We start from the raw sequence: 27,314 nt of genomic DNA on the forward strand, positions 1-27,314 counted from the left end.
TAGGGGGCCTATCTATCAAGCTCCATACGGCTTGAGGGCCGTGTTTCTGGAGAGCCTCCAGGCTCGCCAGAAACACCAGTTATGAAGCAGCAGTCTAAAGACCGCTGCTCCATTACCCTGTCCGCCTGCTCTGATGAGGCGGACAGGAATCGCCGGAATTCAACCCGATCGAGTACGATCGGGTTGATTGACACCCCCCTGCTGGCGGCCGATTGGCCGTGAGTCTGCAGGGGGCGACGTTGCACCAGCAGCTCTTGTGAGCTGCTGGTGCAATGCTGAATACGGAGAGAGTATTGCTCTCCGCATTCAGCAATGTCTGTCGGACCTGATCCGCACTGTTAAATAGGCCTCCATGGCTTTAGGCAATTGTAAAAGAGCTGAATGCCCTTTAAGGGGGCAATGGGTAGTTTAGGATTTTTTAGAGTTAGGTTTTTTTATTTTGTCGGGTTGGTTGGGTGGGGGGGGTTACTTTTAGGGGGGCTTAGTATTTTTTAAGGTAAAAGAGCTGTTTAACTTAGGGCAATGCCCTACAAAAGGCCATTTTAAGGGCTATTGGTAGTTTATTGTAGGTTAGGTGGTGTTTTTATTTGTGGGGGGGCTTTTTTATTTTAATGGGGCTATTAAAGTAGGTGTAATTGTTTTTATTTTTGATAATTTTGTTTATTATTTTTGTTAAGCTTAGAGTTGTTTTATTTTTAGCGCTGCGGAATCTGTTGGCGCTCTACAAATAACCGATAATAATAATAATACTTTTTTGCAATTTAGTGTTTATTATTTTTTTGTTATTTTAGATTATTTTTTTTTCCGTAGTGTTAGGTTTTTTTACATTTTTAATTTAGGCCTTTAATTAGTAGTATTTTTTTATTTTATTAGAATAGTTATGTTATGTTAATTTATAGTTTAAACTAAACTAAAAAGTTTAGGGGTTAATAACTTTAGTTTAGTAGTTACGATTTGGGGGGCTGGAGGTTTAGGGGTTAATCATTTATTATAGTGTTTTGGCAATGTTGGGGAGTGGTGGATTATCGGTTAATAACTTTTATTAGTGCCTGCGGGTTAATAGGTTTATATAGTGTCGGCAATGTCAGGGGCGGCGGATTAGGGGTTAATAGGTTTATTTAATAGTCGCAATGTGGGTGGGCGGCAGATTAGGGGTTGATAAGTTTAATATAGTGTTTGCGATGCGGGAGGGTGGTAGTTTAGGAGTTAATAGGTAGTTTATGGGTGTTAGTGTACTTTGTAACAGTTAGTTATGAGTTTTGTGAAACATTTTTGTTTTGCAAAATCCATAACCACTGCTCTCAGATGGTGGTATGGATCGTGTCGGTATAGAGCATAACGCAAGTTTTTTAGTCTGACCGGTGACCGCACAACCTGTAATACGGGAACTATGAAAATCCCACACTCAAATTTCAAATCACATTTTTTTTTAGTGCGGAATGGACGTTGCGTTAAAGACTAAAATGCTTGCGGTATAGCTATACCACCGCAACTCGTAATATACGTTCCTGGCCATTCCAGCATAATGGCCAATTTTTCAGCGTTAAAAGCCATACTGGAAAACTCGTATGTACAGTACATTCTAGGGGTCAATCTAATTAATTCAACATTCAACATTTCTAGCAAATACCTGATAATAATAATAATTTCTTGTAATATTTACACTTTTGTAGTAGCAACAATTTAATAGCAACAATGTATTCACTGTTTATTATGGATTCATTTACAATAGATCTCTATTGTAATTCAGGACAATTAAAGGGGTTTAATTATACATATTGATCCAATGGGCCCCATGTACTACTCTGAGGGAGGACATGGTTCCCATCTTTGCAGCGAGCAGGCAGTGATAGTGCACAAGCATGGACAAAGACATTATGGGGCATATTTATCAAGCACCGTATGGAGCTTGATGACTCGTGTTTCTGGCGAGCCTTCAGGCTCGCCGGAAACACAAGTTATGAAGCAGTGGTTTAAAGACCGCGGCTCCATAACCTGTCCGTCTGCCAGAAATCAACCGATCGAATAAGATCAGGTTGATTGACACCCCCTGCTAGCGGCCAATTGGCCGCGAATCTGCAGGGGCGGCATTGCACCTGCAGTTCACAAGAACTGCTAGTGCAATGATAAATCACTGTCGGCATATATCGATGTGCAGCTGACAAGATCCGCTATTTCGTATCATGTCCACTCGCACAATGATAATTCGGCCCCAAAGTACATAACCATGGTCCTCCTGCTGGAGAGGAATGTCATAAAAACTACAAAAGAATGGTAATTCCATTTCAACTCACTTGTGAGTGATATCTCATCACTAGTTGGTATAATTTGGGTTGCCATATTGTCCATGGTTGCTTAACAGTTATAAGTAACACATGCTGCTGGGGTGCAAGCAGGAACATAAATATTGTTGACCAAGGACACTATTCTCATGCTGGTCATTCATGTTCATCCATGCACACCCTGCAGCATGTATAATTCATAATAGTCCGGGAAAAACTAGCTGTGGTGGCAACTCAAGGTATAATAAATCTACAAAACCTTTAATGCAATAATTCTTACTGTTATCGTCATTCAGTTTCATTCTCAGTGGTCAAGGTACCTTTTCTGCAATTTTATAGACTTTTCCTTTTACATAATAACTGCTTTGATCATTTTATTTTATTAGATATTTCATAACATCTATTAATACAACAAAGCAAGAATTAATAAATGAATACAGGTCACAGAGCAAGATAAAACTGCTGATTTCCTCATTTCTTAAAATAAATAAAAAATATATAAAGTATACTAAAAATCTTACCTTTTAAAAGAGCCCATAGCTAATAATTTATTCATCACAGCTCCTTCAACTTCACCAAAGAAGTTCCCTGTCTGGAAAAAAAAAGAATTTCTGTGTAATGGTGAAAAAACATTGGGTAAACAATAATGAATAACAAGAAATTAACATATATTTTAAACAAATGGAATTTAAGTTGAGAGTTATGTCAACCTAGAACTGTGCTTTTCAATCCTTGTCCTCAGAGGCCCCTAACATGCCAGATTTTAAGGAAATCTGAACTAAACTGCATTGAAATAATCAGCTGATCAGTAACCAGTTATTGACCTGCTCTCATCCAAGGTAATCCTGATATCAATGCCTTTGAGAGAGGCCCATAGGCAGGAACTTAAAACCCTGACCTGGAGTAATAACTGAACTACATATATGATTTTTTAAAAAAATATATAGATTTTAATTTACTTTATATATCCTCTATTATTTGTATTTGCTCGCATATATAAAAATGACCTGCAGGGGTTACAATACATAACAACAAAGCAATATAAGTGGTTATAAAGAATAGGATGATTGTAGTGACATACTTCCAAACGTTGACAGCCAAGCTGTCTAGATCAAGAGGCTCAGAGTGAAATTTAGGTGGCCTGTGGGTCAGGACTGTGTATTTGATGGGGATAGGGGTGTACAGGGGTTTGACTGGGCACATCAGAGTGGAGTTTGGCTAACTAGACTGGCTGAAGTTCTTCCTTCTTTTTTGTTAGCTTAAACTTTCCAGTGACTGCACATGACCTTCCAAGTAAAGCTGTGTGATAGAAACTGCACTTGTTCCTGTTTGACCAGGGGGTCAGCTAGTAGCAAGGCTAAGAGGTTCTATCGGCACTGATAGCACCTACAGATGCACTTACCTTGTAAGTAGAGCTCTACTTGTTGTTTATACTCATTAAAACCCACTGACCTACTGTATGCTTTGTGGTGCCCCTGTTTTCTGCTTGCTCCAGGGAGCTGCCTAATATGGAATAGTAGCACTTTCCCATTTAGGACACTTACAAGGGACTTTGTGAAGTTGTTTTGTACTTACATTTTTATTTTACATGCAGTATTTTATATATTTTGTATCTATAACCTGCAGTGCATTTGAGAGCCCCCAGTTCCTGCACCATGTTTGGTATATTGTTGAGTTTTAAAAGGAATATGTAACATTTATTTGGATCAAGCAAACTAATAAATCTCAACAATACTTTTACACCGCTTGGGGCCAGCAGTACTTTGTGGGTCGCGGACAGTACTTCTTCTGTTTTGTTATCCCCTTTGTGGGTATTAAAAACAAATTAGTGCAGGGTTGGTAGGCTTCACATTACATATTCTAACGAATTAGAAGAGCATGTCATTTTTTTACTATTATGGTCCTTTAAGTATGTGAAGGCTATGGGGCCTATTTAACAAAGGTCTGTCGGACCTGATCCGACAGTGCGGATAAGGTCCAACAGATCTCGCTGAATGCGGAGAGCAATACGCTCTCAGTATTCAGCATTGCACCAGCAGCTCTTTTTCCCCTTGCAGATTCGCGGCCACCAGCAGGGAGGTGTCAATTAACCCGATCGTACTCGATTGGGTTGAATTGCAGCAATGTCTGTCCGCCTGCTCAGGTTATGGAGCAGAGGTCTTCATAACTGCTGTTTCTGGCGAGCCTGCCCATTGATAAATGGGCCCCTATGCATACATTACAATACAGCTCACAAAGAAGTAGTTTAAAAATCCTATGTACTGAAAATAAAAAAGACACAGTAAAAAATGTTTGTTTAATCTCATTCAAAATTGTAAGGACATTGTTCTGCAAAATTTGTATTTCATGAAAAAAATTTAAATTCATTTTGAAATTACACATTAAAAATATTTAATGCACACAGTAGAAACCGTAAAAATACTAAGTGGTAGAAGCAGAAATTGTCATAATACAAAATTCAGAGTATTATTTTCTTCAACGTAAAATGAGTTTCTCCGCCTCTGCTAATGGGCTGAACTGGGATGTTCCATGAGAGTAGTTAAAGCATTTTCACCAGATCTGGTGTATTCTTTAAACATTTTACCCTGCAGATCTAATATTTTTGTCATGCTAACTAAAAGGTGGCAGGATTATTAAAATACACAAAACTCTTATTACCCTAATAGCAAAACACGTGTATACAAAAAATAGAGGTTAATGTTAGATAATATATGCTTAAAGCAGAGTCATCTGATTTGTATTGGCTGAAATCTATAATTTTTTAAAGTATTACCCCTGCTCCCTGCTAATTTCGCTCTCCTCAGCAGTTTCCCTATCTAGTGAACTTGATTATGTTCTATGGGAGGCATCTTGAAAGTCAAAGGGAAAGGCCTTTTTTATTAACAAATTCCCTAAGGGCAGCCCTTGCAAATGTCTGTGTTATGTTACACCTTCTCTTTGGTGAAGTTTCACTAATCAGGCCCTTAGTCATGCAGCATGAAAACTGGGAGAGGAACAGTACCAATTTTCAGAAGTAAATAATGATAAAGCAACAAAAAAAATAATAAAAAATATACATTGCATTTTTTTCTTTGGACTATACTTAAATATGTTATAAATTATTTTATTTTTAATGCCCATCGAAGCTCAAGCTCAACATCCTATCTGTCTGGCATTCTATTTGTTTTATGCAGATAGCTACTCAGGGACAATCTGTTTCAAAGGAAAACTAAACCCTATAATGAATTTTCAACTATTATCTGGTCAACCTGTATTTTGCCACGATTATAGCCCAAAACACATACTTATGGGGGCAATGAGACTATAGTTTGAGCATTAAACTCTTAACCTCAAGAACGACATAGAAAAGTAATAAAATAATCTTTTTTATTTAATTTTCATTATAAGGTGAATAATGTATCTTTAAATTCAGTACACTTGATGATAAATGGTTGTCATCATTCTATTACTTATGTTTATTAGTCATTGTTATTGTTATATACCTAATAATGTATATATGTTTACATTTTAGTCATAGATTGTGAATAAAATGCTCTGAAATCACAGATTCTAGAAATCCATTTTGTGAATCCAATATGTTGCAGAATAATTATGAAAGAAAAGGCACATGATACCCAAATGTCGAGTCACTTGAAAGTTACCCATATATGTAAATAGCTTACTAGAAAATATCACCTAAACATCTCTATGTAAAACATGAAGATATTTTACCTCACGATTTCCATAGTAGCCACATCCCACAGTAAAATTACTTTAAATAACCAATCAAGATGTTTGTCCCAGGACTTGCAAGGGAATGTGCATCTGGCATGTGCAAGCATACGTGAAGCCAAGCTTAATCAATTTAGGATAGATGAGTCTTTACAAGGCCAACTACAACCTTACATATAGATGTATAGAATACATTGAATTTGTAACTTTAATTCTATCCATAAATAAGATGGAACTTTCTGCATTCCTATTGTTTTTCATAAATACAAAATGATACTCCTAAATAAATGCTCTTTTACACATTTTAACTATAGTTACAAATTGTGTATGTAAAATTAGGACACAATTGTAATAGAAACACATAGCACTGCTTCAGCACTGATTGGTAAACCAATTCCAAGATTAGGAAATGAGTTGTAAGTGTTGAGAAACACTGAAGTCCCAGGGTGCAAGTTATTTCTGTAATTTTCAAAGAAATAAGAATTACACCCCTTTCCAATTGCAGCAGACACATTCTGGCAGCTAATGTGGGTATTAGGCTAGTTGATTTAGTTACTAGTTGGATTGACATGTATCTAATTTACAATAAGAATGTTCTATTTGTGTTAGCTGTGTACTTGCTATTAAATCAGTTAAAGGGGCATGAACCCTAAAATAGCACACAATATAAAACAACATTACTACTATAATCTAATTTGTTTGGTTCTCTTGGTATTCTTTGTTGAAAAACATACTTAGGTAGGCCCAGGAGATGGAATCTAGCTGCTAGTTGGTCGCTGCACCTATATATCCTTTATCATTGGCTTACCCCACCCCAGTAGTGCATTGCTGCTCCTTCAATAAAGGATATCAAAATAATTAAGCAAAGTTGATAATAGGGGGCCTATTTATTATGGTGCGAGTGGACATGATCCGATATAGAGGATCATGTCTGCTGCACATCGATAAATGCCTACAACATACGCTGTCAGCATTTATCATTGCACCAGCAGTTCTTGTGAACTGCTGGTGCAATGTCGCCCTCTTCAGATTCGCAGCCAATCGGCCACTAGTAGGGGGTGTCAATCAACCCGATCGTATTCGATTCGATTGATTTCTGTCCATCGCCTCAGAGCAGGCGGACAGGTTATGGAACACGGGGCATCAAGCTCTGTATGGAGCTTGATAAATTGACCCCAAGAAGTCAATTGGAAAGTTTTTTTAAAATTGTGTGCTCTATCTCAGTGATGGCTAACCTTGATCCTTCAGATGTTTGGAAACTACCTGTTCCCTGATGCTTAGGCACTCTGCAGTCTAGTTGATCATCATGGGAAATGTAGTTCCAAAACATCAGAGGTGCCAAGGTTAGACATATTTGCTCTATCTGAATCATCATATAAGCATTTGGGGTTTCATGTAGCTTTAAGAAAGAAATATTCAATTAACTTTGAATGGATTAAAGCTGGGCAAACTTTGAACAGTTTGAAAAAGTTAATCAAAACAGACACACAGATTTAAAACAAGTCAGTTCTAAATTATTTCAGGTCATTCCAGTTCAACTTTATGTTTTTATTGTTGGGTATTTGTGGATAGATCACTTATCCAACTATTTTTTATTGATTTTTGTTTTATACATCACATTAGCCTGGCCTCACATCACACAAGATAAATGTCTTTGAGAGATGTTAACCACACAACTTTGTCCTGTGTCTTCTATCCACAATAAAAATAATGACTGCTGTCAAAGTTCACAAGTAAGTACATTATCTTATCTTAATGCAGCCTTACCTACAGAAACATTCCAGAGTTAATCTGGCATAAGAAAGATGTACCTTGCATTTGAGTTCATACTAACGCATTTGTACATCTTAAGCTGTTGTAATATTCCTGGTTACTTACTTGACCTTAGTTATGCTCTTTTAAGATTTCAGGCACAAAAATCCTGTAGGTTCAACAAAATAGGAAGAAATGTCATGTTTCAAAGAACATATACTACCTTTTTCAACACCTCCCCCCCCAGCAAAAGAAAACCTTAGAACACTTTCCAAAAAATGTAGGTGTGTTCAGGTTACTGGAAGCAAGGAGATTGGTTTTTTTTTATAGTTTATGGGCATAACCACTGAATTTGATGTTATAACAGTACAAATTATACTAATTGCGAAGCAGGATGCCAGGAAAATGAATCAAGTTATTACTAATATGTACAATTTACCATGAACTATTATTAGTGTTGTTTTAAAAGCAAGTATATTTCTCTTATTAAACATATATTAAACTGACATTTATTAGCAATATTTATTACACTAAGAAAGGCAAACACTTCTTCAGTCTATAATCCTTTCCTATTTAGTATACTATTTAATTATTTCAAATATAAAAAATTGGGAGCCATGAACGAAAATTTATTATCATAATATTAATTACTTTTTCAGATTTCCTTAGTTAAAAGTTCTGTTTTGCCAACTATACGTAAATTAATTTTCCTCTTTGTTTTTGCCAAAGAGCACATATTCATAAAAAAAGCTCAGGGTTCCCCAACCAAAATACAGTTTCAGGGTATTCAGACAATGGGGTCGATTTATGTAGCTGCGAATGCAGTTGTTTCCGCGCAAGCCTTCAGGCTCGCCAGAAACATAAGTTAAGAAGCAGCGGTCTTAAGACCGCTACTCCTTAACTCGTCCGCCACCTCTGAGGTGTAGAACAGCAATCATCCTGATCGGATACGATCCACGAAAGTGGATCAGGTCCGCCCGCATCTTCATAAATCGGCCCCAAATGTTATTGTAGAAATTCAATTTACATAATCAAATATTGATAAGAACGGATATTCTTAAAAATTCTATAATCAAATGCTATTTACAGTTTTTGAAAGTCACTTTCGAATTCGAATGTTTATAATTAGATTGAATGTCCACATTCGAAATTTCGAATGTAACATTCGATTTAACAAATATTATTCAGACATTCAATAGTTCATGTGATAGGGAATTTAGTAAATTGATACATAATCGATAAAAATATATCAATTTGAATGTTTTTATTTTGAATATTGCATAATTTGAATATTACAATTAAAAAAAGCATTAGAAATGCTATTACAAATATATCAATTAGAATTTTTCAAATTCAAATATTGCATAATTTGAATCAAATTATTAGAAAAATTCTAATTGAATATTACATTTAAGGAAAGCATTATAAATACAATGAGGCCCATTTATCAAGCTCCGAACAGAGCTTGTGGGCCCGTGTTTCTGGCGAGTCTTCAGACTCGCCAGAAACAGTAGTTATGAAGCAGCGGTCTAAAGACCGCTGCTTCATAACCCTGTCCGCCTGCTCTGATGAGGCGGACAGGAATCGCCGGAATTCAACCCGATCGAGTACGATCGGGTTGATAGACACCTCCCTGCTGGTGGCCGATTGGCTGCGAGTCAGCAGGGGGCGGCGTTGCACCAGCAGCTCTTGTGAGCTGCTGGTGCAATGTTAAATGTGTAAAGCGTATTGCTCTCCGCATTCAGCGAGGTCTTGCAGACCTGATCCACACTGTCGGATCAGGTCCGCAAGACCTTTGATAAATAGGCCCCTATTAGATTAAACGAATGTTAGACTGTTGTACAAACATTCAAAATTTGAAATGAATATTGTGAAAAATTCGCCCATCCCTAGTCTCTTTGCTGGCAAGATTATTAAAGAATGCTCACCAGTACTTCTATTTCCCTAGTGGAATGATATAATGCCACTTTTTACCCTGAAAATAGGGTGTCTCGCTAAGGGGTGTACTGTTTTACCGTATTTAGAGGATATGCATACATTACGCATTTAATAAACATTGTACAAATCGAATAATTAAACCATTCACAAAAAATAAGCAGGAAAAAAATGTATTGTTAAAGGGACAGTTTACTCCAGAATGTATTAATAACACAGATAATCCCTTTATTACCCATTATCCAGTTTTGCATAACCAACATGGTTATAATGATTTACTTTTTACCTCTTTGATTACCTTGTATCTAAACCTCTGCAGACTGCTGCCTGATTTTGACAGACTTGCATTTTAGCCAATAAGTGCTGACTCATAGATACCTTCACAGGAGTGAGCACAGTTATCTATATGGCACACATTAACTAGCATTGTCAAGCTGTGAAAAACTGTTAAAATGCACTGAGATAAGAAACAGCCTTTAAGGGCTTAGAAATTTGCATATGAGCCTACCTAGATTTTGCTTCCAACAAAGAATACCAAGAGAACAAAGCAAATTTGATGATAAAAGTAAATTGCAAAGTTGTTTCAACTTTAATGATTAATTTTGACTAGACTGTCCTTTTAAGAGACTGTCCTTTTAAGGTGCATCAAAAACTGTAACAAAATTGTTCACAAAAAATCGAATTTTATCAAAAATGTAAAATTTGCTTGTAAATTACACAGGAATCTGACGAATAGATGATTGTGGCAGGCAAAAGTCAATCAAATCAAATCTAGACAAGTATCTTTCGATCACAGAGAAATCAGATGCTTTTCTAGAACTTGACTTAATAACTTTCGAAAGCGAAAATCACGTTTAAAATGATGCGGATGATAAATGAATTTCAACTTGGAGCTTTGATAAATGGAGACCATATTCTTGCAAATTATCCACATTTATGCAGCAGATTTTTTCTTAGTCTTGTTGATAGGTATAACATTTAATATTTAGATTACAAATTAATTCTGTTTCGCTAAACAAAGGGATCACAATTGATGTTTACACCCTGAGTATATTGATATTTATTGTATTGTATTTATTTATTTTGCAGTGTAATCCATTTCTTTCCATTTTGTTCAGAAGCAGATTTTCCCAGACTAAAATTGATGATTTTTGTCAATGAATCAAATGTATTTTAAGTATTTTCTTGGGGAAACCATATGAAGTACTTTCTTAATTTACATCCGGCCCTTAGTGATGGTGAAAACCGAGAGAAACGTCCATTTGTGATTTGTATAACTAGTCTCAACCATATTGGCATTCATAATTTTCAAATGAATGTTTGTTTTAATCAAGTTTTTTTTTTTTACATTTAAAGTGTAATGCATTTAGGGAAATGTTTATGGATAAATTCAATGCTCTGTGCATTCGGCCAGATAAAAAATACACACAGTGTTTTCTATGAATGCTGTAAAAAAATAAAGTTGACCACAGCAATCAAACAAAATCAGGTAAAATCTGATATTCCTAATGTCTTTTTAAATAAATATTCTGTCTCTTAAAGTCATTCTGCTGAGTATATTATATTTCCCTTAATTTTTACAGCAGTAGTTCGGTACAAATGAAGACCACCAAGTTTTGAATTGTTTATTAGTGACTGTCTGAGTTTATGCCCTTTGGCAAAGGAAGTATTCCAACTACCGCTAATAATTGGTTAAACAACATAAACGGAGAGATAACATTTCAGCTGCACTGTAAAGCCATGGAATGAATTTGTTTCATTGTTGTGGAAGAACCTTCCTTTTTAACACAACCAATGATTGGGCTTCCAGTGTAATTAAATGACTAAATTATAGACATATTCCTGAGGTTGACTTTTTCTTAAGTGGAATAATTAAAGTTATGTTTACATTAGTACAGGAATGCTATTTCAAGTCATTTTCATCCATGTTTGACACTTCCTGTATGTGTTAGATAAATATTTAAGGTCCCACAGACATTCCAGTATAGAATAGGATTACTTGTATGGTTCAAAGACATAAGTTCTTTGTTTTTGTTATTATGGGACTCTATTCTTTTCTTAATATACTGATGGGAAAAAGGAAAGTAGATTAAAAATGGTTATGATTAGTTTCATACTAATGAAGACAAATATGGCACACATTTTTCTACAGTCTCATAGCAACTTATTGGATCAAATCAAGAAATTTTGGACTCTCTACTCTAAAAACAAAAAGGTTTTACAAATTAACATAACAGTGTTTTTTTTAACCAAGAGTATGATGAGCATGAAACAGGCCTAAATTAATACATGGCTTGAAAGTAAACTGCTTCTTTACATTTTACACACTCTTAAATTGAGTATCATTGCCAGTGTTTATTTATTGTTTTTAGATTTTGTATTGGGTTTTAGTAAAACAGCTATAATAAACAAACATTTACATAAATTACCAAACAAAAACATAATAACCAAACATAGCAGCAGTAATATACAAATGCAAAAGTATCTGCACACAAAGCATTAGTCAGATAGAACAAAACTAAAACAGCATATGCTGACGGCATTTAGCTACCCCATAGAATGAGAAAAAAATGGTAAATATAGGTCTCAATAAGATTCTCCAATCTTAAAGGGACATAATACTCATACACTAAATCACTTGAAAGTGATGCAGCATTACTATAAAATGCTGACATGAAAATATCACCTGAACATCACTATGTATAAAGAAAGATATTTTAACTCAAAATATATTCAGCTCACCAGAGTAAGTGCTGTGTAAAAAGTTATAATTCAGCTGCTGAGGATACGCTTCATAGTATTTTTTAATAAACAGCATATAAAACATTAAGCAGTCCCCCTGTAAAGTGGCTACTCACAGATTACTACCTCAATCAGTATGCGGTAAAGTAAACATTCATATCATATCACAGGCATGTAAAGATGTCCCGCAAATGGCAGTCTTGATGGTTGCTGCACAAAGATCTTCCACAACTGGAACACTCAAACACTCACTCAAAACACTCAAAATCTCACGATACATGGCCCCATTCATTCTTTCATGTACATGGATCAGTCGTAATGTTCCCTTTGCAGAGTAACAGCCTCAAAGCATGATGTTGCCACCCCCATGCTTCACAGTAGGTAGGGTGTTCTTTGGTTGCAACTCAGCATTCTCTCTCCTCCAAACACAACGAGTTGTGTTTCTACCAAACAGTTCTACTTTGGTTTCATCTGACCATATGACATTCTCCCAATCCACTTCTGGATCATCCAAATGCTCTCTAGCATACTTCAGACGGGCCCAGGCATGTACTGGCTTAAGCAGGGGGACACGTCTGGCACTGCAGGATCTGAGTCCCTGGCGGCGTAGTGTGTTACTGATGGTAGCCTTTGTTATGTTGGTCCCAGCTCTCTGCAGGTCATTCACTAGGTCCCCCCGTGTGGTTCTGGGATGTTTGCCCACCGTTCTTGTGATTATTTTTATTTTTTTTGCCTTTGAGTACTGCTGTTTATTTTTTTTTTTTTATTTTTTATTTTTTTATTGAGGTATTCAAAATAGGCATACAAACAGTATAAGTATACAAAGAGAAAAGATGTCATACAGTTAGTTGCTACATAATAGTCAAGGATAAATATGCAATCCAGCTTAGTTTAACAACAACGTGATAAACCTTCCATACATCTCGTAGGAAAATAATACACAGTCAGGGACATCCAGGTTAATAAGTAATGCCTATACAAAAGGGAACCTTCCCTAACCAGCACAAGAGGTCACTTTTGGACCTAAAACAAGGGAACATATATGGAAGTAAGGGTAGGTAAAGTGGAATCGAGAGACCACTCTTGGATCTCAGAGTTATGACCTCAAATTTTATTATTTAGTTTTCTGTGGCGATAATATACGTTGTAAATAAAATGCTAGAAAGTAACATAGTTATTGGAGCTAACTGGCGATATTCCTATATATTTGCTAGGTGGGGGGAAAAATAAAATTGCCTTTCCCATAGGATAAGTTTACCATAAGAATCTAGGATATAAAGACACCAGTGGAATCTTACTGTGGGTGTCATTTCATCATCAAAGGAGTTACATAAAATTGTGGGTAAGAATGCATGTCTTATGGTGTACAGGGTTATGATAAAAAAATATTAGATAAAAGATCATAAGGGGCATGCGCCTATATATTATAGGCTATACAGTTTTAGGGCAAATGCCTTGGGCAGTAAAATGATATAAAATTGATTGATAGGTGTATCTGGTGGAAAGAGAATGAAGATATATTCTGCACTGCATGTATAACCTATCATGAAAATGAGTTGAGGCTTCTTGACAGGGATTATTATTAGGGCAGCTATCACAAACATAAATCCAAACATAAGACATCTACTTATCTCTAAACAAATATAGGATCTCGCCATCCCGGCCGCAAACAGCGAGACCCAGGGCATACTCATGGGAGATAAGGGGTAGACGCTCTTAGGTACAGCTAGGGAAATAGTAGTAAGAAATAACATTGGTGAAATAGTAACTTCAAGGTGGAAGAGAGTAAATATATTTGACCTGCAAATACATATTAGGAAAGGGTTCAATTTCTGTATCTAGTTGTATGTACACAAAACTTCCTTGCTTAGCTATTCTATCCCTCTTGTCAAGTCTCAGTCTAGTGGATGCTGTATAAGAATATATATACATGGAGTTTATCTAATGTTAGTATATGGCTACATTTGACCTGCAGAAAATATATGGAATAAACGTACAGCATTTATTGCTAATTTTAGCAAGTAATTCTAAGATGAATATCTTCAGCTTGCTACTCTGCTTACTTTATGAGACCTCAAGCTGGTAGATACAGAACCGCTATAGTGGTTTTAAACATCAAAATATAAAAAAGGTAACTAGGAGCCATGCAACACAAAAACTATAGATACATTAATTTGTCCTGTATGGATACGGTAGTCAAGCATTCACTGTATAATGCAATATGCGACCAATATCTACATGTATGAGAAACATTTGCCATAATCTGCTCCAACGGCCCCACTGAATCTCTAATAAGTACAGTGACAGTATAAAAGCTGTGAGCGGCTGAACAGAAGAATGCAACTGGCATAATGAAAGATAAAAACAAAACCTTACGATTCAAAATACAAGTAAGCAATATCTCTCCAACAATGTCCCATTCATGACAATGAGTCTGTTTCGTCTGTGTGATCCACCTAACGGCACCTTTGCCCATTTGTGCCTTGGTGTCTAGCCCACACCTGCTTTGTTAAAAGCTAGTCCAAAGCGCTGTCTCGCGTAAATCTGGGAAGCATGATCCCACACATTCGACTTCCAGCTGGGGCCCCCCAAGAGATTAGATCGGAGGCTGGATGAAAATAGGACCAGAGCTGCAGACGCAACGGGTATACACATCTCACCTCCTGGTGCCGACATGTCTGGCTTTAAGATCGCATCGAGTGACTGCGCAATGGTAAGCTGACCCGTATCACCACCCAGGTCACAATATACCAGAGCCTTTATTGGATCCGGAGGTAGAGCGGTGGTAAGTAGAGTAGGTAGAGATAGTGTCACCACATCCTTGGTAACAAGCTCCCTCGTGGGATCCCCTTTGTAAGCAATGTCGGTGCGGGGCTGTTGGTTAGGGTCGGTGCCATTTTTCCATGCTGCCGTTAATGTACTGCTTAGACGTGAAAAGTGCTCATCCAAAAGATCTTTAATCCTGTTGTATAAAATTGCTTCTTCTGGCTCCATTTAATAGATGCATTATTAATCCCCCACAATGAATGGTGCGCCAGTACACTTCTAGCGGATTGAATTCAGCAATAAAGTTCAGCACTGCGTGCCGCCTAACGACAAGGCCTGAGCGCACCTCGACGGGGGGTAAGTGAAAGGCCTTAGCCTAAAAATGTTCTCCGGGGGCTCCAAGTCATAGTCCTTTGAGATATAGTAGGCTCATCTGAAGCAGGATCTTTAGTTTTGCCAGAATCAGACTATGTGATATACAGATGAGCCGTCAAAAATATTATATCAGAGAAAAACACTGCAAAGGCTGGAGCAGAGTGTTGATGTGCGACCTATCATGGCCGCCTCCCGGAAGTTCCCCCCCCTGTGATTATTTTGACCCCACGGGGTGAGATCTTGCGTGGAGCCCCAGATCGAGGGAGATTATCAGTGGTCTTGTATGTCTTCCATTTTCTAATTATTGCTCCCACAGTTGATTTCTTCACACCAATCTGCTTGCCTATTTCCACATTTTGTCTATCATAGTTGAGGTATACCTATGATGAAAATTACAGGCCTCTCTCATCTTCTTAAGTGGGTGAACTTGCACAATTGGTGGCTGACTAAATCCTTTTTTTGCCCCACTGTATATATTCATATATTCATAAGAATGTCTTATTAAGTCCTGTGAGTGCTATTTATAAATAGTGTTTGTTTACATACATTTTCTTGCAATAAGGAGGATTGCATAACGCTCCTCCTTCCAAATCTGCCAGAACCACTTCTGACTCACTAAATAACCACCACTCCACACCGTACCACAAAGCACAGTGAAACAAGTTCCTGCATGGTGCCACAATGCTCTGGAACAGATTGGGGTGGTGAATGATACACAGGCAGCCAATAGGAGCTCAGCCAATCTTTAGCTCTAGTACTGTTAGCCCATCACACGGCTGAGGGTAGCTCCAGATGAAAGAAACTTCTCTCTTTCTGTAAGAAGATCCTGTGATATGTTCCATGTGAATCTTGCATTTGCAGAGCTGCACAGAGCCAATGGAGTGGTGGAGAAAGAGGAACAAACACACCATACTGCCCTTCTATAAATTCAAACAGCATAAAATTCCAGGGGGTGCCCCCTCATACCCCTCCTTGCGGACCCCCGTGCAGGAACATGGAGTTAGCCAGTGAGTCTAACTGTTAGAGATTAGAAATGTGCAAAAAAGTTGAATTTACTAATTTTCAATAATAATACCCTCACTTGTATAGTATGTTGATGTATACAGAGCAAAAAATTGTATACCCTTCTGACAAGAGATTTCTTTTGGACTATATTATAATAGGGGGTTGTGGAAATGTTTCCAATGTGAAAAGGGGTCCCAGGTAAAACAGTTTAAGAAAATCTACTATATTTTACAGGACTAATATCATCATATGTGAGTATGTGAGTACATACAACTATAAAGTAATGGTACATTTCAGATTATAAGAATGTTGCGATTAAAAATATTAGCAAGTAAAACCACATACTAATTGTTTTAATGTGTGTATATATATATATATATATATATATATATATATATATATATATATATATATATATATATATTATAATAAAATGTTTATAATACTAATTGGTATTGTCCATTCTTCTGCCCCCCTATATTTACTATTTTGGCTGGGCTGTGACATAGAGAGCAGTCTTGCCCACTCTCTACATAGGCTTCCTAAGGGCTTTCAAAGGGCTGGACTTTAAGATTGTCAAATGACACACATGTTGATTGGATGTTCACTGGAATTGTCATTTTAAAAAAAAGAGTTCATCCAAGTGGGCCGACATAACATTGCAATAGAAGCATTACTATATGAACTAATTTAACTCTTTCACAGATGGATTAAAAACAAAAAAAGGTGAACATATACTTTTTTAATAGCAAAGATTACATATATGGCATTTTATTAGTTAAAGTTTACGCTTTAATATATTTTAAGGCTAGAAAGCAAGTTAAAGGGATATGAAAAGCAAATGTTTCAGATAGAGCATACAATTTTAAACAGCTTTTGAGGTTACTTCAAATAGCAGCGTTGCTTCATTTCTTTGGTATTCTTTTTTGAAGGAGCAGCAATATACTACTGGGAGCTAATTAAACACATTGGGATAACAATTACAAGAGGTATATATGTGTAGCCACCAATCAGCAGCTAGCTTCCAGAAGTATATTGCTGCTCCTGAGCCTACCTGGGTATGATTTTAAACAAAGCATACCAAAAGAACAAAGCAACTTAGATAATTAAAGTAAATAAGTTGATTAAAATAGTATGCTCTATCTGAATCATGAAAAAAGATGTTTGGGTTTAATGTCCCTTTAATATACAAATATAAAGATAGATATTAATACATTAATATAAGACTGAAATATTAATTTCAATAAATGATTAAACTAGAGACTTTCTAGTTTCATATCACATCCAAGGTACATATAAACCTGCTCACATTGTGATTAAACATTAGTTTTATTATCCTTGGGCATATCTTATAAAAGTAAAAGTCATGCCAACATATTTGGCATGGGAACAAATTTTATAATGATCCTCTTTGCTGGCACCAAAAATAAGTCTTGTCAAGTCAAACAAGATCTGACATTCGGTATCAAGATAGCACTGTGCACATACTTAAATTAAGTTAAAAAAATAAAACAAAAAAAAACACTATTGGGTTTATACAAAAATACTGAGTAAAATCAATAGTATAAAAACAAAAAAAAGGGACATGAAACCCAAATTTTGTTCTTTCACGATTCGGATAGAGAATACAATTTTAAATAACATTCCAATTTACTTCTATTATCTAATTTGCTTCCTTATTTATATATACTTTGTTGAAGAAATAACAAAGTAAGATTTGCTGCTAATCTAGAAATGTTTTAATATAATATATACTATTAAAATAGCAAAACAAATATGCATGTGTCACTATATTTCTTAACACAAAATACCGGATAAATACTAAGGGCCACTAATTAATGCTCCCACTCAAGGGTTAATTGAGCTAGAAGTAAGCTTTTTGCTTGCACTCATATTATAAGTTGAAAGTAAACTGTTTTCGCTCGCGCACTAAGCCGACAAGCGCAAAAAGCCAAACTTTCAATATTGTGTGCGTGTTCACGTATTCCCCGTATATATATATATATATATATATATATATATATATATATATATATAGGCATGTAGAAAAGAGCGCACTCCAAGGGATCCTTTTTTTTTATATATATCTTTATTTAAGCTTAGCCATTCTATACAAAGAAAATTACCATAATCTCAACATGGTCACTGTCAAGCAGGACAATCAAAATATCTACAAACAAAATATCTCTATTGATATCTGGACAGATCAAACAAAATACAATAAAAAAAGAATTTTCGAACTATAATTTGTCTGTATCCAATAACCCAAATCCAGTAACATTATAATGGCTAATATTTTTCAAGAATATACATAAATAAACACAACAAAAAGGACACAATAATTCACAAACAAAACAAAAAAAAAAGGGAGAGAAAAAAAAAAAAAGGGGAAGAGAACCCCCCCCACGGAGTCGGGTATACTATAATATAACGGTCACCTTATCTAAGTTTTCCTTTTCCCTTCTTAATCTATATCGCGAGCATTCCTAAGCCAAGTATCCGGAAATACCTGCAGTATGACCAGCTCAGCAAAACTTACCGAGGCTAGAAAGGGGAATAGGATCTTCTTCTGGAGGCTGGAAGTATAGGACTTAATTACCGGAGCCCAGCCTTCCAAGAATTTTCGAATTCTTTTTTCAGATAGCTGCTGTAGATGAAAAGATTCAAAAATGATATGAACTTGGATATCCCTCAGCACTGACAAGAGAGAAGGGGGAGTCTTTGATACCCATTTTTTAAAGATATTATATCTCACCGTCAATATAGTAATATTTAGAATACGCAGAGTCAGGCTGGCTCCCTCATCTGTAAAAAGTAACACTATATCTTTCAAAGAAAGGGAGATAGCACTTTCAAATACTCTGTTATACCAATATTGGACCTTCTGCCATAATTGAGAGATTTTAGGGCAGGTCCATAACATATGGCAGATATCAGCCCAGACATACGAACAGTGTTCACACATAAAGATTTTGCCAGGGTAATATTTAGCTAATAATGCAGGAGAGTAATAATAATTGTTTAATAATTTTAAATGAGATTCTTTCCAGCTCTCTGCAACCGTATATCTAGCCATTGTCGCCAGACTGTTGGATATTAGCTCAAAATCTAAAGCTGGAATATAGGGTAACCAGGGTTGAATCAATTTATCCTTCTTCCATATGCCTTGTTTGGTCAGCATAATATCATAAATTAGCAAGATTGATGCATCACCACCGATGAATTTTCTGATACAGATCTTGATCTCGGGCCACTCCCAATTTCTAGTCGCATACCAATTTTGAGCACTAAGGAAATGACGAATTTGAAAATAAGCAAATCGTTTTGAACTGGGTAGAGAGAACTTCTCCCTAATAGTCTCCCATGGGAGTATCTGGAGATCATTATTAAGTAGTTGATACAGATGTTCAAGCCCCCCAACCTGCCAAACCTGAAAGCATTTTTTATCTATTCCCGGTAGAAATAGAGGGTGCCCTCTAATAGGTAAATAGTCAGAAAAGGAAGGGTCTACTTTAGACAGCTTACAAAACTTATGCCAAATCACCACTATATTCCTAACTGAGATAAGGGAAGATACCCTCGTCGGTAAAGACTGCGGCGGGCAGTGTAAAAGAGCAATTAAGGACCAAGGTTTAACCATGTGCGATTCCAGCTCATATGTAGTAACCAAATTGGACTGGGCAATCCAGTCGATTGCTATTTTAATCAAAGATGCCCAGTTGTAAAATTGAATACTGGGCAGAGCTAAGCCTGCCTCCGTATATTTCTGAGTTAGCCTATTAATCGATATTCGGGGATTCTTAGATTTCCAAAGGAACTTCGAAAACCAAGAAGATAAATTCTTCAAGTCCCTATTAAGTATCATAAGAGGTAAATTTTGAAGAAAATAAAGAATTTTAGGAAAAAATTATAGTTTTAATTAAATTAACAGAGGCTGTGAGTGATAGAGGAAAAGCCACCCAGAACTTAAGATCCTCCTGAATTTTCTGAAAAAGTGTCCTAAAATTGGCCTGATACCACTGTTTCATATTTCTATTAATTTCTAACCCAAGATATTTAATTGCATTGACATTATGAAATATTGTATTGGGAAGGTCCCTATGCTGACGCCTGAGCCACATCAAGTCGCTCTTTCCCATATTGATTTTATAGCCCGAGAATGTACTAAATTGCTTTATCGTATCAACCACTCTCGGGATGGTAACTGCTGTTTTATTCAAAAATAGTAAAATATCATCAGCGTACAGGAGAACTTTCAAGTTCTGCCCACCCAACGGAATCCCAGGCAGGACCTCTCGCAGTCTAATCGCCAATGGTTCTAGAACAGTATTAAACAGGAGAGGTGAGAGAGGGCAACCCTGCCTCGTACCTCTTTGCAAGAGAATGCTGGGAGAGGTCCTACCATTTACTAGCAAGTATGACACCGGGTTCTGGTATATTTTTGTAACAAAATTAAAAAAACTACCCACAAAACCAAATTTAGTTAAAGTTGCGAAAAGATGTCTCCATGAGATGCAGTCAAACGCTTTGACCGCATCTAATGTAAGGACCGCTATATCCTTGAGATCCGGCCTCTCTTCCAACTGCTCTATATTCCAGGTGTAATCCACTAAAGTTGTTCATTTTCTTATATTTTTAGAGGAACTACGGGCTGCCATAAATCCCACCTGATCCATATGAATCAACCTGTCCAGACAAGAGACTAATCTCTGGGCTATAATGAAAACTAAGGTTTTATAGTCCGCATTGAGGACTGAGATAGGTCAATAAGAGGCCGGATCCTCCGGATTTTTCCCTTTTTTTAAAATCAGGGAGATATTGGCCGTGGAAAAGAGAGAAGAAATTGTGTTATCTGATATAAAATAATTATTAAATAATCTCTCCAGAATTGGTATAACCTGATCAGCTAAACTTTTGTAGAATTCGGACGGAAGTCCATTTGGACCTGCCGCTTTGTTGAGTTTGGCTTGTGAAATGGCTTTACTTATTTCTTCCACCGTAACTGGCGCATTTAGCATATCTAATTCCTCTTTTTGGATTTTGGGGACAGAAATAGAAGACCAAAATTCCAACTGATTATCTTGATTGAATTCCCCTTCCAAATATAAATGGTGATAAAATCGGAAAAAGGTTCTGGAAATTTCATCAACATCAGAGGTACGTCCATCTTCTGCCTGGATTACTGGAATAAAATTCTTCTTGTTCCTAGCTTTAACCAATCTGGCCAGATGTTTAGCAGAACTACCATGGATACCCCTGAACCGCAGGTTAATTTTTGTCTCCTCTTGCTGATGTTTTTGTAGCAGAAAGGCATCTCTTTTCTTTCTGCTGTCTATATACATGTTCCAATTAGCCTTTGAACGGTCCCTGCAGTATTTCTTAAAGGCATTTCTAACTTGATTGGACAATTGTATGTCCCTAATCCGAGATTTCCTATTCCGCGCAACCATATACCCCTTAATGTCTCCCCTTAGAACTGCTTTGGTCGTCTCCCAAAAAACCTCGATTTTATGCAGGTGCCCAGAATTAAACCTACAATACTCCTTCCACTTATCTACTATCCAGGACAAAAATCTTGGATCATTATAGAGATATCTCAGGTAGAAAAATCTAGAAGATATAATGTCCCTCCTGTCCTGGAAGGAAAAAACTAAAGAAATGATTGCGTGGTCCGAGACCAAGATCTCCACAATCTCTGCTTCCGGCAAAGATTCTACAACCAAAAATAGGTCTATACATGAAAACGTTCTATGAGCTTTGGATTCACATGTAAAGTTCTGAATATCCGGATTCAACCTATGCCATATATCATGGACCTGTAATTTCTGACAGAGTTGCAAAAAGTACTTTGAGCTTCTCCTATTCTCTGAAATATTTCTACCTACGAGTCGATCTATTTCCGGATGTAATGTCATGTTAAAATCGCCTCCAATAACCAGATTTTCTTTTACCAGCGGAAACAATTTACACTTAATCTTCTCCCAAAATTTCCTATCGAATTGATTAGGGCCATAAATATTACACAAAACAAATTTTATATTATTTATAAAAATGTGCAAAATAATAAATCTGGCTTCCGGGTCCAATTCTGTTGGAATATTCCTATAGTCTAGGGTCTTATTTATAAGAATCACTACCCCACATTTCCTACCTCCAGCATTAGAAGTGACCACCTCACCTACCCATTTAATCTTAAAATTTGTAGCCTCCTGTTCTTCGAGGTGGGTTTCCTGCAGAAAGGAGATATCAGGTTTATTTCTAGCTAGGAGTTTAATAATTAATTTGCGTTTTGAGGGGGAAGAAATCCCCCCCCACATTCCAAGAAGTTAACTTCAATTCCATATACTAAAATATAGTGAGTACCCTAGAAGACCAGCGGGGGGAGGGGGGGCAAGAGAGAGAGAGAGAAAAAAAAAGGGGGGGAGGGGAGGACATGACAGACAAAAGGAGGGGAAAGGGGAGGGAGGAATACATACAAGAGAGTACCTGAACCAGGAAAAATACCAATTTTAAAATACCAATCAGAACTTATATAGCCTGGGGTAAGAGGAAACAAACTAAATCTCATTTATCTTTGAGGAAATCTTTCGCCTCCCCCACCTCAGTAAAGACCAGGCGAGTTCCTCTGTACTCAACTATTATTTTGGCAGGATAAACCATCCGCGCATGAATTCCTTTATTAATAATTTAGTACAGAGGGGGGCCATTGTCCTTCTTTTCATCGAGGTTTCAACAGAAAAATCTTGAAACAATAAAACTTTACTATAACCAAACATTAAAGGTTCATGCAGTTTTTTGAACAATTTCATAATTTCAATTTTGTCCTGAAAGTTTAACACCTTGCATATGCACATCGTACTCCTACTTTGTCCTGTGCGCATATTTTTTTTAGAACCAATTATATGGGCTCTCTCGATCATGATCGGTAACATCGATTGTGGGACACCCAGCTTCTGCAGAAGTGTAACCGAAGTAAACTTCAACAGGTCTTCAAATTCTGCATCTTCCAGGAGACCCACAATTCGGATGTTGTTTCGTCTCGCCCAATCTTCAAGGTCGTCGAGACGGCCCTGAAGATTGGTGATTTTAATATGCTGTTGGGATATTATATTTTCATGAGTGTTGACTTGATCTTCCAAGTCAGAAATCCTATTTTCAGCCTCTTGCATTCTATGTGCAAACTGTCTTACTTCTGCTGACAAAGTAGTAATCTCAGATGAAATAGATCCTAACTCCTTTCTAATTATGTCAAATTGAGGTGAAAATAACTCCGGCAGCTGAGAAAATAAAGAGTGAGTATCCACCATATTAGTCACTGGTTCTACTGTAGTATCTAAGCCGGGCTCAGAGGCTTTAGCTTTTTTATCTTTAGCTTTAACCGGCATTTTGGGAGAAGAAGATTTCCCTTGCAGGAACTTATCCATGTAACCTTATGTGAAAAAGTGCGTGTCCAAGAAAAGCACACGTGAGTGGGAAGAAAAAAAAAACAAAAACGGGCGGTGAAGAGGCAAATAAAATGAGTGAAGGGATAGGGAGGAGACCCAGCCCTTCCTGTGTGAGACACAAATCTTTGATTATTCAAAAAAATGAGGCCCTACCTGACCTTGGTGAATTAGAAGCGGCACAAAACAAAAAAAAAAAAAAAATGAGAACAGTGCAAATACTGAGCGGGAGCCCGTGCCCCTCCTTAATTTAAGTGAAGATAGGGCCCATACTTTTTAGGAGTATGCGTCAGCGCATACACAGTGTAGAGAGAAGGGACCGCAAGAAAGACCCCGTAAGGGAAAAATATTATATTAATGAGTTAATACACCTGCCGTGAAAATTCAGCTCTGACCAGCCAGGCAGTGTCCTCTAACAAACTTAAATTCAAATACTGCCTTTAATACTTGACATAAGCCACAACTGCATTTGAGGTATAATCTCTCTGCCAACCAGACTCATATCACTTACACCAGTTCAGTCTGGACCAATTTAGTAGATTTTTATGCCCTGAAAATGGCTATCCAGGTATCTCATACCACAGCTAATCAGGGAGCAACCTTTAAAAAGAAAAGCAGAGAATAGTCTGAGCCCTTAGTCTCAGGCTACTAGTCTTCTCAGAATCTGTAGCTATAATTACACAAGACATGAACACCAAAAAGGGAAAAAAAAATATTGATTCTCTATATTTGATTAGACTTGGTTAAACTTCAGATTACACTCATATATCTGCAATATGTCTATAGATATAGAGCTACACACACCTCAATCTCTGACCAACAGTTAGAGATGGTTGACACCTTCTTAGCATAATAGCAGTCATTCATTACCCAAGTATCATACTGCTACCCTATTGAATAGTAACAATTTAAAACATGAGAAATAATCAACTGCTTTGAAATAATATCTGCTGATAGTAATAACTTTGTAGCAGTGAAAATCTGAGCAATAATTCTAACAAATGCAAGAGTGTCGGTAATGCTGAGGAAACAAGCACTTAATATATCCGACTAGGTGTCTTCCACTGACGGGTTAGTTTTTATACAACTATCTGGGCAAGAGCAATTAGGTTATGCAGTCTCCCGCACAGGATGTTGTAGCTTCTCAGCCAAATTACTTTCCACCCGAATCTCTGCCAATTTTACCAGGCAGCAAGAGGGATTTATTCACAATTCTCTCAAACACTCTAGTCCCGCACCATATGTCACAAGAAGATGTGCCTTACTTTATCACAGTAATAGCACCCTGGCTGGAATGGAGTGCCAACGCTGCAATTCTGGCTCACTGTGGACCACGCCATTAAGGGACTTGGTAATAGATATAACCACTAGAGGTCTTTTGTGAAAAGTCAAATGCCTATGCAACTCAGAACGGGGCAGAAAGTAAACAAAAATAACCTGTTTTCCAACGGAAGCTTCTGAATGCCTGGAGTTAACCGGACCTGCCTTCTTAAGGAAACTCGGCCGCAACAAATCTCTGAGTCACAGCCTCGGCATCAGCATACACAGAGCAGGCACACCAGGAATCGCATCTTTCCAGGTAAGCAACTAAACGGCAGGCTGCACAACTCCTTCCTTGGTTGTTATACTCCCCTCCAGGGGGGATATCTGGAAAACCGGAATCAAGCTTGAAGGCGAAGCAGCTCTATGTGCCGTCAACCACTTGCACTGAGCTTGTGTGTACCTGCTCTGCTCCGGATGTCTTTTTACCAGCACCCGGAACTTTTAGGTGTCATAAAGTTCACGGCTTAACTCTGCTGCTCACCAGGGAACAACCAAGAGTACGACCGAACTTGCCACTGAATTGCTATCCCCAGGGTCTCCTTCTGGGCACCTAAGCCCAGCGTACAGTAGCACAGAAGAGTTTGTCTTTGGCCCCTTTGGTAACACTTTGCCGGACAACAGGACTCTCTCAGTGGTTGCCAGCACAGTCCTCACACACCCCTTTCCAGGTACAGCTTGCAGGAACAATAAAAGAAAAACAACCAACTGCGGTGCAGTTGCAGTTGGAGCCGAAAACGGCTAGTTTAGACTTCCCTCTCTCGCGCAGGTCAGACCCCTGCCGATCGCCACACTCCCAACCTGGGCAAGCTTCCAGGTAAGTGGCGGAGAGCTGGGAGCTGATGATAACGGCGTCCTCTCACCACACCGGCATGCAGGTAAACTGCACAACTCCTCCCCCACCGGAAGTCCCTACCACTCCAAGGGATCCTTAACCAAGCACTTTTATTAAGTGAACGTTTTTGGACAAATATAGTCCGTCCTCACACTTTTTTGGTCTGAGGACGGACTATATTTGTCCGAAAACGTTCACTTAATAAAAGTGCTTGGTTAAGGATCCCTTGGAGTGCGCTCTTTTCTACATGCCTATTTGTCTGTTCTGCTGCACCCAGGGCATTGTAACTTTTTGTCTGCTTGGAGTGCAATCCTCTACTGATTTATATATATATATATATATATATATATATATATATATATATATATATATATATATATATAAAAGAATAGAAGGAGGCACTCCTTCTATTCTTATATTTAACTGTTGGCACCCTGGCAGCTGAAATTGAAGTGAGAGTGCTCTCTTTGAACATTAGATAGATAGATATATCTCTATCTATCTATCTATCTATCTATATATATAAATAAATGATTATATATACTGTAGGTATAGATATATACAGATATATATAGGAATATCTATTTATAAATACATAGAATATTTTCCCTTATGTGAAGAACATGGGAATGTGAAATATGTACAGTAAACACATAGCTAAATCGTTTATGAAATATGAATATTGCATAAATATATTTTTACATGTTTTCAGCTACTTAGCTGCAAAGGGCTCCGATGCATATATATATATATATATATATATATATGTCTATATATGTATACTTATGTAGGTCTGTAAATACATACGTATGTAGACATATATAGACCTATACATGTATATATATTTTTTAATGTATATTTTATGTGTTTTGGGCAACATTTTAGTTTAGCCAGAGCTCTGAAGTTTAACCAGAGCTCTGAAGTCACGGTTATCATTCTAGCGTAAATTACAATTGCGCTCAAGCTATTGCATTTACTTTTTTACGTAACAGGAGCAATAAGCCCGATGAGCGCAAACACCCGCGATAAACACATAATCTGGGCCTAAATCTGTGTATTACCAAACACTTTCTGTTGTAGACATTTGTACACAAATTAAAGAGACAATTAAATACAGTAAAATTGCATAATCCACAAATGCACAATAAA

The 27,314-nt window shown here is 37.1% G+C and overlaps 1 protein-coding gene across 1 annotated transcript in view; it reads right to left on the bottom strand.

Annotated features, from left to right (window-relative positions):
* CACNA2D3 (calcium voltage-gated channel auxiliary subunit alpha2delta 3) overlaps positions 1-27,314 on the bottom strand; it is a 1,718,630-nt gene that overhangs the window by 120,578 nt on the left and 1,570,738 nt on the right. Inside the window, 1 exon segment of the mRNA XM_053720740.1 lies at positions 2,804-2,874. Within this exon segment, the coding sequence (XP_053576715.1) occupies positions 2,804-2,874 (71 nt within the window).

Source organism: Bombina bombina, chromosome 7 (assembly GCF_027579735.1).
Source record: "Bombina bombina isolate aBomBom1 chromosome 7, aBomBom1.pri, whole genome shotgun sequence".
Lineage (NCBI taxonomy): Eukaryota > Metazoa > Chordata > Amphibia > Anura > Bombinatoridae > Bombina > Bombina bombina.